The sequence below is a fragment of the Dromiciops gliroides genome, chromosome 4, assembly GCF_019393635.1.
Source record: "Dromiciops gliroides isolate mDroGli1 chromosome 4, mDroGli1.pri, whole genome shotgun sequence".
Taxonomy (NCBI): domain Eukaryota; kingdom Metazoa; phylum Chordata; class Mammalia; order Microbiotheria; family Microbiotheriidae; genus Dromiciops; species Dromiciops gliroides.
Window position 1 is genome coordinate 382382590 of NC_057864.1, and position 14031 is coordinate 382396620.

General features: G+C 37.9%; 1 protein-coding gene across 1 annotated transcript in view; it reads right to left on the reverse strand.

Annotated features, from left to right (window-relative positions):
• Positions 1-14031, reverse strand: part of ADAT2 (adenosine deaminase tRNA specific 2) — a 39496-nt gene that overhangs the window by 12946 nt on the left and 12519 nt on the right. Inside the window, 2 exon segments of the mRNA XM_044002080.1 lie at positions 2243-2393; positions 10824-10928. Of these exon segments, the coding sequence (XP_043858015.1) occupies positions 2243-2393; positions 10824-10928 (256 nt within the window).

A 14031-nucleotide genomic window follows, 5' to 3' on the forward strand; every position in this document is an offset into this window, starting at 1 on the left:
TCAAGAACAAGATCAATTAAGATTGGTCCACTGTCCTAGAAGAATGGGACAATGATAATAGACAATAGAGAAAATATAATTTTGTTTGTTTTCTCTGTCATGTAGAGTGACTTTGAGACTGGGAAGATAGAACAAAAGATAAGTGGGAAGGGCATATGTCAGCAGGCCTGGATTAACTACATCCCCAAATACTTAAAATATCCAGTAGATATGATTGTTTTTTGCTTTTTTGTTTTTTGGCGGGACAATGGAGGGTAAGTGACTTGCCCAGGGTCACACATCTAGTAAGTGTCAAGTGTCTGAGGCTGGATTTGAACTCAGGTACTCCTGAATCCAGGGCCGGTGCTTAATCCACTGGGCCACCTAGCCGCCCTAGATATGATTGTTAAACCAGGTTCACTCGTCTTTGAAAGATTTTGTGAATAAGAGTGATACCACACAAAGAGAGAGAGAGAAAAAGAGAGAGAAAAGAGTCTAAAAACAAAAGGCTTGTGAATGTAACTTCAATTCCTGATAAATTTCTAGAACATATCATTACTGGAATGGTTTTTGTTCATTTAGAAAAGAAAGTGATCACCAACAGACAGCATGGCTTCATAAAAAAAAAATAGGTCACCTTAGACTAGCTTCATTTTTTCTTTTTAATAGTTACTGGAATGGGGGCAGCTAGATGGCACAGTGGATAAAGCACCGACCCTGGATTCAGGAGTACCTGAGTTCGGGTCCGGCCTCAGACACTTAACACTTACTAGCTGTGTGACCCTGGGCAAGTCACTTAACCCCAATTGCCTCACCAAAAAAAAAAAAAATAGTTACTGGAATGATAGGTACTTCAGGAGAATTCCGTAGTCATACTATAGCTCGATTTTAAAAGTCTGTCATGCTAATTTTGTAGAGGGAAATGGAGAAATGTGGGTTAGAAATAAACGGATTCAATTGCTTGAATGACCAGTTTAAAGACTATGATGGGAAAGGATTAGACTTGTTCTGTTTGGAGCCTAAACATAGGACTAAGTACTATGTATAGAAGTTGAAGAGAGACAGTTTAGGCTTGATTACGGAAAATTTTTCTAACAAAGCTATCCAAAAAATAGAAGTAGATAGTAGGTTCTCAAGAGGTAGTGGGTTCACCCTCAGTCAAGATCATTAAATGAAGGTTGGATTACAGTTCATCAGGCAGCTTGAACAGGGGAATACCATTTAGTTATGTGCTAGACTCGATAGTCTTTGAAGTGTCTTACAACTTGGAAAGTCTGTGAATCTTTGAGTCGCAGGCCAAAGGCTAGAGATACAGAGAGCAATGATATATTTCTTTCCCTCAAAGTGTTTTTTGTTTTTTGTACCCTCAAAGTGTTTATAATAACAGTTGGCATGAAAAATGAAGATACCTAGTTGTTCAAATATAGGATCTGAAGTCAAAGATCATGGATTCAGGTTCTAATGAGGATAATTTATAATATATTAAAATGAACCTATTATATAATTAAATAATTCCATCAAAGAAACCTGGATTCTAGTCATAGCTTTACTTCTAAGAAGCTGTGATGACCCTTGGAAAAATCATTCAACACATCTGGATTTGTTTCATTCTCTTTAAAATAGATGATATTCAAAGTTCCTTCCCCTTGTGATATTTTATAATTCTAATCTGACAAAGGTTCATTATTTATAAATTGGGGACTATATGTCTTTCTCACATACCTGTGTAGGTAATTAAAATAAAATGCTGCAATTATGTGTGTATGGCAAAATGGACAAACAAAAATATGTAAAATTAAGAAATTTTTAATTTAAATTTTTTTAATTTAAAAGTTTAGTTTCTTTCTAATCAACTTTCATGCTCACTATTTTTTGGAAAGTTCATTGAATAAGTATGCAATAAATAAGTTTGTGAAAATTGTTTTTAAGTCTTATGTTTTCATATTGACTTAAATTATGTTATTGATGCTTTATTTTCATTTGTGATTTACTATTAGATGGCACTGGCTCCCTAAAGTTTAGCTAACCCTAACATTTTTTTCTGCTTCCAGTTTCTTTAAGTAGTTAATTGATTTATAAACAAAGAGTCAAATTTTATTTATAAGAACCCCCCAATTTTTTTTGGTAAAATGATATGGTCTTTTGTAATAAGAATGCTTCGTGACTTATTTTGAATTTTTGTATATAGTGAAAGGGAACATTCAGATGCTTTTGTAGTCGCATGAAAGAGACAAAGGCATAACCTAGCAAAATCAAAGGATACTCATCAGGCGAAGGGCAGCAGCACACATTATACATGGCTCCACAGTCACATATAACACAGTGTGTTCAAATACTTCTGTAGGATTTTTACCACAACGATGACACCACTCTAGGACCTGATCGATTGCCACCATCTCTGCATGTCGTGTAGCCTTAGAATAGAAAAAAAATTTATTTGATGTTTCCATTCACTAGAGAAGTTATGGTTATTTTACTTATTTGTATTCAAGTTAACAAAAACATAACACATTATAATAATTTCCTGTTAATAATTCCTATACTCTATAACCACAATTCCTTGCCTTTGTCAAAATCATTAACAAAGTTATCCAAATCTTCTAGACCAGTTGATAATAAGCTTATTACATATGTGTGTATACATATATGTCTGTATATATGTATATGTATATACACAGAAATATATGTATATGTACACATATAATCATGACCTAACAAAAAAAGAAAATCTTCAATTCCATGCAAGTCCACTTGATTCAGAACCTACTTTTAAAAAATATTTTATTGGGGCAGCTAGGTGGCACAGTGGATAGAGCACCGGCCCTGGAGTCAGGAGTACCTGAGTTCAAATCTGGCCTCAGACACTTAGCACTTACTAGCTGTGTGACCCTGGGCAACTCACTTAACCCCAATTACCTCACAAAAAAAAAAAAATTTATTATTTTCCAGTTACATATAAGGATAGTTTTCAACATTTGTTTTTATAGGATTTTTTGGTCCAAATTTTTCTCCCACCCTCCCTTCCTCCCCAAGATGGAAAGCAGTCCAGTATAGATTATATATGTACAATCACATTAAACATATTTCTGCATTACTCATCTTGTGAAAGAAGAATCAGAGCACAAGGGAAAACCCTCAAAAAAGAAGGGAAAAAACAGCCCAAAAGTAGAAACAGTATGGTTCAATCTGCATTCATAATCCACAGTTCTTTTTTCTGGACGTTGAGAACATTTAAAACTTACTTTTAGCCAAGGACTCAAGGGAAAAATTTCTTTCTATTAAACCCACATAGAAAAGATATAGTTCAAAAGAGAGAATTTGAAAATAATGGTTCTGAATATTTCAAGAGAACTCTGAAATTTTCATAAGCTTATGCCCATGTTTCAAATGTGCTCTTAGATTTTCATGATCCCCTCACTCTAGGCAAATCTATATTTAATTTAATAGTATCATTATTTAACCTATCTGTGGGATAAGACTTCATATACAATACAAATTTTCTAAATGAAGTCAAAGATTTAGTACAATAAACATCTTGAGAGCATGATTTAATGTGACTCATAGATATTATATATAGCATTTATATTTGCCAGCAATATTTTATAATCATGTAATGAAAAAATATTTTGTTTTACAATTGCAGAATAACAGAATTTATTATTGGAAAACATCTCAGTGATCATTTAGTCCAATTCCCTTCATTTACACATGAAAAATTTGAGGCAAGGAGATTAAGATAGTATAAAAAATTTTGAGAGGGAAACTAAATCAGGGGAGTACAACTGGCATATACCTAGGTTTCAGCAAAATGTTTGTCAATGTTTCTCTACTTGTAGATAAGATAGCAATGTGTTATATGATAATACAGTTAGGAGGAATGGGAACTGGTTGGACCCAAAGAGTACTGAGTCTATGTCAACTTGGAAGGAGGAATTTAATGGAGAGCCACTATCCTCTGTGCTATTCTATCAAAGATTTAAATGAAGGCATACATCAAGCAATTTGCAAATGACACAAAGCTTGTTGTAATACTTACTACAATAAATGACAATATTCAGATCCCAAAAGATATTGATAGGGTACAAAAAAAGGGTAGGGGAGACAAAGTGAATAAGCTACAATATGAATAAAGAAAAAGTTCTATATTTGGGTTCAAAAAATCAGCTTCACAAATATAAAATAAGAGACATAGCTAGACAACAGTTCATATGGAAAATGAACTGGGAGTTTAAGTGCAATGCAAACTCAAAATGAGTTATCAGTGTGATATTATAGTCAAAAAAGCTGATGCAATTCTAGGATACCTGGAGAGGCATGGTTTCCCAAAGAAAGAGTTTGGCTACATATAGGGTGCTATGTTCAGTTCCTGGCACTACATTTTAAACTGGAATGTGTTCAAAGGAAGGCAGTTAGAACGGTTAGAAGTGTAAGCAACATACTATTGGAAGACCCGCTATAGAAACTGGGGGAGTAGAGGACATTTAGTAGGAAGAAGAAAAGGTTTATATGGGACATGAAAGTTGTCTTCAGACATCTGAAGAATTACCACGTGGAGGGGAAAAAAAGAGACCTGTTTTGCTTGCTAGACAGGAAGTCAGCTGGTCAACATGCTTTTATTAAGCACTTCCATTTTGTTAAACAAGGTGATCACACTCTAATATGGGAGACAATATGCAAATGACTATGTACAGACAAGTTATATATAGTGTAAATGGGGAAAGGTACTTCTTGGGAGGTGTGGGTGAGTACCCAAGAAAAGCCCAAGACAAGTTTTGAGCTGTTATAAAGGAAGGTAGGCCTTGTGAGTGATAAGGGCGTGTATTCTAGGCAGAGGGAAAATCTAGTAGGAATGAGCAGAAGTTGGAGAAGTTGGCTCCACAGAAGAAAAATTCCTAAAAATTAAACTATCCAAAAGAGAAATGAATAGGCTCGGGGCAGCTAGGTGGTGCAGTGGATAGAGCACTGGCCCTGGATTCAGGAGGACCTGAGTTCAAATCTGGCCTCAGACACTTTACACTTACTAGCTGTGTGACCCTGGGCAAGTCACTTAACCCCAATTGCCTCACCAAAAACAAACAAAAAGAAAGAAAGAAAGAAATGAATAGGCTCTATCAGGAGATTATGGATTCCTCATTGGAGTTTTTCAAGCCAATACAGAATGACCACTTGTTGGAGATATTATAAAAGGGATTTTTGGTCAGTTATAGGTTGGAAACACTGGTTCTGAGGTTCATTCCAGATCTTAGACTCTGATATCCTGAATAAGATATTCTTTTTACCCATCCAAAATTAGGAGTAGTAAAAGGGAAGACTAAGATGGTATAGTCTTTGTTCAAAGGGAGCCTATCAGACCAGTGGTAAGTGGGGTACAGGGGTAAAGATGGGAATCCAAGTTGGTAGGACACAAGACATCACTTGTAATTATTGTTGTTGTTGTTTTTCTTTCATTCTCAAAGAGGACCATGACATCGGGGGAAGTAATGTCATGACTTGCAGTGAATTGGATTTAAGTGACAGAGGGCTGTGCAAGGTCACCAAACTCACTCTCTCCTCTACAGCCATCTGGGTCCAGTGGCAAAATGTAGATCAGGATGACTGAAGATAGGCCCAGATATTTAAAGCAATTGGGCTTAAGTGACTTGCCATGGTCCACACAGCTAGTGTCTGAGGTGAGATTTGAACTCAGGTCCTCCTGCCTCCAAGACCAATGTTTTATCTACTGCACTACCTAGCTTGTAATAAGTGATAAAATCCTTTCTGACCTTTTTTCCAGAAAATGATGCTGATGTGGCTATTACAAAGGATAAACAAGCTATGCTATATACCCTATGCTCAGGGGATTCATAATAGTGGCAATGAAATGCGGGATGTAATAGTGGTCTATACCTTCTCTTACAACAGTTTGCTTACTTATAGAATACAATACAAGTCACCCTGGCCAGACTTCAACTTTTCCTGATTACTGAATATAAGAATTCTGGGATATAGATTTTTGAGGGGACCACACTTATAATTTCACTGGTATAGGGAACTACTGATGAGGAAACTCCCTCTTATCAATACTGACTGCCATCTATTCTGCAAAATAAAGTCTCAGATGAATGCTTATGTATAAATCAAGACAAGGAAAAAACTATGAGTAGAAATCTTAGTTTATATATAGAGGCATATTCTGGATAAATGAATAGAGTAAAAGGAATTCTACAGAGATCAGTAATCAAGATTGTACAGACAGAAGGTAAGCACCAAAGGTATTGCTAGTGGATACAGCACTGGCCCTGGAGTCAGGAGTACCGGAGTTCAAAACTGGCCTCAGACACTTAACACTTACTAGCTGTGTGACCCTGGGCAAGTCACTTAACCCCAACTGCCTCACTAAAAAAAAAAAAAAAAAGGTATTGCTAGAGGGTTTAGTTTATATAGTCTGGCTGCTCCTTGTACTCAGGGTGATATGTATGAAAAGGTGTGTTTATCTGGAAGTCCATGACTAATATAGTCCAGAAATAGAAAAGAAACTGAGGACCCTGATCAGATATGATGTGAGAAGGAAGACCTGATAGTGAAGAAATTTCTCTCAGGAATATGTAGGCAAGATTGGTCACAGTGAGAGGTCTAACACAAAGAAGGAAATAAGGATTTCTATCATGACAAAAATGGCATCATACCCCTGGACTAAAGACAGGGTCATGGCAAAATATAATAGGAACATGAGAGCTAGTAGTAGAGTTTATAAGAAACAACCCATTGGCTAACCTCACTTAGATCCCAATTACTTACTTTATGTCACCAGAAACATCAGGCAGCACCATATTGCAGCTGGGTAGCTAGATGGCTCACAGTGGATATAGTGTGGGACTCAGAATTAGGAAGAGTTCAAATGCTGCCTTTAGATACCTGGTAGGCATGTGACCTTGGCAAAGTCATTTAACCTCTATCAACCTCAGTTTATTCATCTGTAAAATGGGATTGATAATAGCATCTACCTCACAGAGTTGGTGTGAGGATCAAATGAAGTAATATGTAAAGCACTTTGGAAACTTCCAAGTGCTATGTAAATGCTAGCTGCTATCATGATGATGATAATTATGGCCAATAGTCTCAGGCAGATGTGTGTGTAAGGTCTAGAAAAAGTCCCTATGGTCCACCAGTGATTTGTCATGACAAATTTGGGACATACAGACATGACAGAAGAGCAGGAGCCTATCTGAGAGTCACTTACCCCTTTGCTGTTGTGTTAATTTGGACCTAATACAAGTACCCTCTGCCTGCCACTGGTGAAATAATACTAACAAATCTGATAGATGTTTAATGGCTGCACAGTTTACAATCCATAGAAGAGCTTGTTAAGGTGACTGAATTGTCAGTTGTTCAGATTCAAGTAGTAGTTGTTGCTTTTTTTGACTAGGCATCTGAGCCTAAACTGAAGCCTGCAAAGGAATGATCAGGAGAACCAGATAGGGGATGAGCACAGCAGCAGTCTACTTTTGCTCAGACACAAACCTAGGTCAGGAATTTGCAGACTTCAGACCAGAGGGATAGTGATCAGATTTTGCCTTGGATTGGACCATTTTGGAGTACTAAAAGTCTGTGGGTTATCAATCTGAAAAATTCCTGAGAACCTGGAATAACATAACATGCAATACCAAGAAAGAAGCAACAGGACAAGTCCAGACCTTCTCTCCAAAAGTACACAGAACCTGACTTTAACATCAAGTTCAAAATCAGAAAGCAGGCTGGAAGAATGAGCAAAATTTTTAAAATCCCACCATCAAAAGCTATCATGCTAATAGAAGTACTCAAGACACAAACCTAGAAGAAAGTGACTCCCACACATCTGCAAGCAAAGCCTTAAAGAAAAACACAGGTTGGGCACAAATTTCAACTAGAATTCCTAGAAGAGACAAAGCAAAAATTTTAATAAAGAGTTTTAAATGTTTTTGTAAATAAAATGAGAGTACTAAAGGGAAAAAAATGGGCTGGGGGAGAGGGGGGGAGGAATGAGAGCTATCAAAGAAAGAATTGGAAAAGATTGGCACAAGAAGTATAGAATTTTGCCCAAGCAACAAAATTCCTGAAAATCAGAATGAACAAAATTGAATTCAGTGACTCCTTGGGACAAGAAATATTAAAACAAAATCAAGGGGGCAGCTATGTGGCGCAGTAGATAAAGCACCAGCCCTGGATTCAGGAGGACCTAAGTTCAAATCTGGCCTCAGACACTTGACACTTACTAGTGAAAAAATTATAACTGACTATCTGAAAGCTTTTATCTGGCTTTCTAATTTGTAACTTTCTATAGCTGGCCATAAGTCCTGCCAGGGTCACCATCTATAAAATTTCTATAACTCAAATTAGCTAGCTCAGCATCTGAAAGCTGCTAGCTGTCTGTCTATCTGTAGACTATTAGCTGCCTAAGCCAGTCTGTAAAGGCCGGCCCCCTCCTCAACTGCTTCTCCCAGACTGATAAGAAAAAGCCTCTTTTCAATAAAAGCAAAAAATGGGGTTTATTAATATGGAACAAACTTAGAAATAAGGATAAAGAAAAGAAAAATATATGACCTGACTGCATTTAACTTTCTCCCTCCACCATGAAATCTCCTCCCTTGTCTTTCACCTGTGGGTGTGGCTGGCCACTGCCACCATCGCCTGCACTTACACCCCCAAGCCGCTTTTCCTCCAGTCACTCTGTTGCTCCCCTGATCTACCTTTCTTCCTTCTACCAACTGACCCACACTTTTCTTCACTACTTCCTCCTCTCTAGCTCACCGCTTGTGCTTTCTCTTGTCTCCTCCCTCTCTGTTGCTCTCCTCTCATCTACGGTTCCCCCTCATCATCAGCCATCAGCCGCCAGCTGCCCCCCTTCGCTCTAGCTGTCTCCTTTCTCCATAGTGTCTCTGTAGTGTCTCCTTCACTCCTCCTACCAACCCCCTTCTCACTACTCCCACTGCTTTTTTAAAACCCTTCAGCCGCCCACACCCCCCAAGCTAATTTGCTGGCACCCCCAGGGGAGGTGCTGAGGCCAGCTGGGAGCCTTGGTGCAGGACAGGCCCAGAGCCAGGGGCTGGGCTGAGAAACCCTGAGGCGTGCCTGGGTTTTCCATTCATGGTGCACAAGGCCTGGGGGGGGGCGGTGAAGCTGTGTGGGGCTTTCTAAGTTTAGCCTCTTATACTAGCTGTGTGACCCTGGGAAAGTCACTTAACCCTCACTGCCCCACCCCCCAAAAAATCCAAAGACTGAAAAAACAGAAAATATAAGATATACTGTAGCAAAAACAACTGACCTAGAAAACAGAAAGAGGAGGAAAAAGTTGGCTCACAGGATTTCCTGAAAGCAATTATGAAAAAAGGTCTAAATATCATATTTCAAGAAATCATAAAAGAAAACTACCTAGATCTCTTAGTACTAAGGGTCCTAAGAAGAAAGAGAAAATGAAAATAGAATGCATTAATCAACTAAAAGAAACTCCAAGATGGAAACTCAAAAGAAAAACATAACCAAAATTGAGAGCTTCCAGGTCAAATAAAAAATACTGGAAGCAGCCAGAAAGAAAGAGTTCAAGTACCAAGGCACCACAGTCAGGATCAGCAGCCACCCCTATAAAGGAGTGGAAAACTTAGAGCATTATATTATAGAAGTCAAAGGATATAGACTTAGAGTCAAGAACAATTGATCCAAGAAAAGTATAATGACATGAGGGAGGGGGGGATTTTATTAATAAAAGAAAGAACTTTAAAATATTCCTGAAGAAAAGACCAGAGCTTTGGTGTCCCTCTGCTTCAGATTCAACTGTGATTGAGAATAGCATTCAGAATTCCTACTTAGGATGCCTAGAACAATATACCTTAAGATGCCTCACTGTGAGGACATAATCTTCCTTCAAAACTCTCCCAACTTACCTGGCACTGACAGTGACAGAGCTGGTGAGAGAATGTTAAAAAGCAGGGACAAGAGCTCCAAGTGCTCAGAGGCAAAGGAACTATGGGAGATGTCTCCAGCTGGGATACAGCATGGAGATAGCTCCCTTTCCACTGCCATCACCTCTTAAAGGGCACAAAGTCCTTTAGAGATTTTCTGATTTTTAATAATATTAACAAAAAAAAGGGAAGAAGAAAGTGGGAATTAGAAACATTTTGGAGATGAAGTGAGGCTATAGATCTTACCTAAGAAAGGTGCTTGCTTCATGTATGGTGGAGTAGGATAGACATTGTAAGATGGGTCACATTCTACTACGCACCAGGAAGGCAAGAAAGGTAAAAGACCCTGGTAGAAAGCAGGCTCAATTGTAGCTTATGGGGGTTTTCTTTTCCTTTTCTCTCTCTTTCCCTATTGCCATTTCTAATTGTATCCTTGCAGATGTCACTATAGAGCTGAACCATGATTAGTGGTGGAGGATGCATGCAGCCATAGAAATTACAGGAATAAAAGAAGGAAAGATAAACTCCTGTTCTGACCCAGCTGGGATGCTATTCATATGTAAATGATACAAATGAGTTAGATGTGAACCCCATAAAGCGGGATTTTGTGCTGCATATTTCCATTAGGCTGGAACTATTACCATATTTTTATATAATTATAACTTCAAATTGTGCAAGTTTGAATCCATGAGACCACGGGATTTACTATTTACTATTCATGTTAACTGGGACATAGCATTTAAAAGAAAAAAAAGGTCTCTCAAAATGAAAATGTCACTAAAGCACAAGGACCAATATGTGGAGATTTTTCTTTTCAAAAAACTGGTTACATATGCTCCCTACCTTCTTCCACAACTACAAATGTTCCTTTACTGTCTTTACCACCATCAGTTCTATCTGCTTAAGATACAGGTATTTCAGGCAACATACGTTTTTCGTTTGATTAACTTCATTCCTCCCCTTTGCCAGAACCTCATTGTTATAGACCATAAGGCATCCAACAGGAACTTCTCCATTTTCTAGGGCTTCTTTTGCCTATGAAACAAACAAATAAACAAAAAGGAAATTTTCAACGAAATATTCAAATTTGAATTAATAATAATAACTAATATTTATATAGCACTTTAAAGTTTACAAAGTGCTTTACAAATTATATCTCATTTGATCCTTACAACAATCCTATGAGTTAGGGGTTACTATCATCCCCATTTTATAGGAAATTGAGGCTGAGAGAGTAATTCTAAAATAAAATAAATGCATTATATCCATCTTTCCAAAATATACTCCTATCAGCAGTGTTTGGTACCTAGTCTGAAAAAACTCATAATCCAGGGTCCATTCTGCCTCTGAAATACTTAATCTTCTTTTTTGGGTATTTATATGGCACCTAGATGGTATAGTGAATAGAGCACTGGACCAGGAGGACGCAAGTTTAATTCCTGTCTCAAACACTGCTAGCTTGTGACCCTGGTTAAGTCATTTAACCTTTGTCAGCCTTGGTTTCCTCATCTGTAAAAGATCTGTAATAGAACCTACCTCCTAGGATTATGTGAGGATCAAATAAGATGATATTGGTAAAGTGCTTTGCAAACTTTAAAGTACTATATAATTGTTAGCTGTAAGTACCAAAGCCTTTTAAATGCCTTTGCCCATCCAAATCACAATAAGCCTTTCAAAAACAAGATGAAACAGCAATTAAGTTTCAACATGCTTACAATCATGCTTACAACAGGGCTTCCACTGTTTAAAAAAAAAAGTGCCATACTGGAATGAAATATTAATATGCTTGATGTTCTTCCCACATCCTGCTCCCAAGTAACTGTGGCCATCACACGCCTACCCTTCTTTTGGCAAATAGGTCTGAAAGGAGATGAGACTGATGACAATAAACTGAGCTTCCTTTTTCCAGCCTGTGCCCCAGAGGTGGCACAGGTTTTACACAGGAAGGTTTAACCAGTAGCTTTTAGGACTGTCTGAAGTGTCCATCTTGTCCTAGTTCTATAATAACGGTAAAACAAAGAATTTATTGCGAACACACAAAAAAGGAAAATGACATGTTTTGATGGGGCTATGGGAAAACTCATTAATGTACTGTTGGTAGAGCTGTGAATTAGTATTGCCATTCTGGAAAAATGGGCTGTACACTCCAAAAGTCACTAAATTGTGCATAATACCCTTTCCCTCAACTCTATCTCTACTTGTCTTATACTCCAAAATGATTAAAGAGGAAACGGATACTACATACAAAAATATTAGCAGCTCAAATGGCTCAATAAATTATAGAACATAAATATAATAGAATATTATTTTAAGTAAATTAAGGACACTAAACATGCTTAGATGTAAAAGTGAGGTGGAAATACTTTCTAGGAATGGGAGATAACTTGTGTAAAGTCATAGAAGAAAACAGAATGCCAAGTTCAGAGAAAAGTGAACTCAGACTACAGAAAGGGAATTTATGTGAAGTCAATCTGGAGAAATAGGCTAGAGCCAGTCGATGAGGGTCTTTAAATGTCAAGGTATTTTACTTTAGAAGCAATAAAGAGGGGCAGCTAGGTGGCGCAGTAGATAGAGCACCGGCCCTGGAGTCAGGAGTACCTGAGTTCAAATCCAGCCTTAGACACTTAACACTTACTAGCTGTGTGACCCTGGGCAAGTCACTTAACTCCAATTGCCTCACTTAAAAAAAAAAAAAAGAAGCAATAAAGAATTTGGGCTTTCCCTTGATTCCCCCAATTGTTAGTTCTTCTCCCACCCAAAAATTATTTTATATAAAATTTGTATTTATGTGCATACATGTAATTCCCTCACAGTAGAATGTAAGTTCCTTAGGGTGAGCTATTGCTTTGGTTTTGGTTTTGGTTTTTTGAGCCCAGCACCTAGCACCTCAGTAGGGACTCAGTGAACACTTGTTGAAATTAGACTGATGATGATGCCTTCAACAAAAAGAGGAGAGGAAATGGGTTTTTTCTTTGAATATGCTGAATTTGAAATATCTATGGTAAAACTGGGTAGAGATAGCTAGTAGGTAGCTGACAACATGGGCTGTAGCTAAGGAGGAAGATTTGGGCTAGATATATAAATGAGAATCCTCTGCACAGAGACGATAATTGAACTCATAGAAGTTTATGAAATTGGGAGAGAGGATATAGAGAAAGAAGAAAGGAAAACCCAACAAAGAGCATTCTGAGATACCCAGAATTAGAGGACTGGAGATGGATAATGATTCTGCAAAGTAGAATGAGAAGGGGGGCAGTTAGGTGGCGCAGTGGATAAAGCACCAGCCCTGGATTCAGGAGGACCTGAGTTCAAATCCGACCTCAGACACTTGACATTTACTAGCTGTGTGACCCTGGGCAAGTTACTTAACCCTCACTGCACCCCCCCCAAAAAAAGTAGAATGAGAAGGTACAGTAAGAACCAGGAAACAGCAGTACCCCAAAAGCCATGGGAAGAAGAACCTAAAGGAGAGGCAGGTAGATAAACAGGGCAAAAACTGCAGAGAGGTACAGAAGGATAGTAAAGTTGTGAAATAGCAGCCATGGAATAATACTTTTTAGTAAAGACTAAGTAGATATCATGAGAAACCTATGAAGGAAGGGTGGACAAATGGAAATAGCCTAAGAATGGGAAGAAACCCAGGAAAGTACTAAAGATTAAAAAGGAATGATGAATTCATATATGTATATATGTGTGTGTGTGTATTCATTATAGACTAGTAGATAAATGGAACAATCTAAAGAAAAGGGGAATGTTGGGGATGATAGGAATATTTTTGGCTCCAAATAATCTCAATACTTCACAACATTATGCAAAATTAGCCTAGGAATACACTTGAGCATGCAAAAGCTGAGCAGTGGGTACAATTTATGACTTCTAACTAGTTCCCCTCTTATATAATAGACCCTCTCATCAGAGAAGACTGCTGTTCCACAATTCAAGTACTTACATGTTGAGACCTGGTTAGGATTTCCACCATAGTAACCACAGTGCCTTTACTAATTAGACCTTCAACTACAGCTCAGATTTGGAGTGGATATAGTTTAAAGGACAAAGAAAGAAGCAAAAGATAGACTGGAAAGTCAGAAAGAACAAGGGGAGCGGGGAGGGTAAGTGTGCCAATGAGAGAGCTACTAGA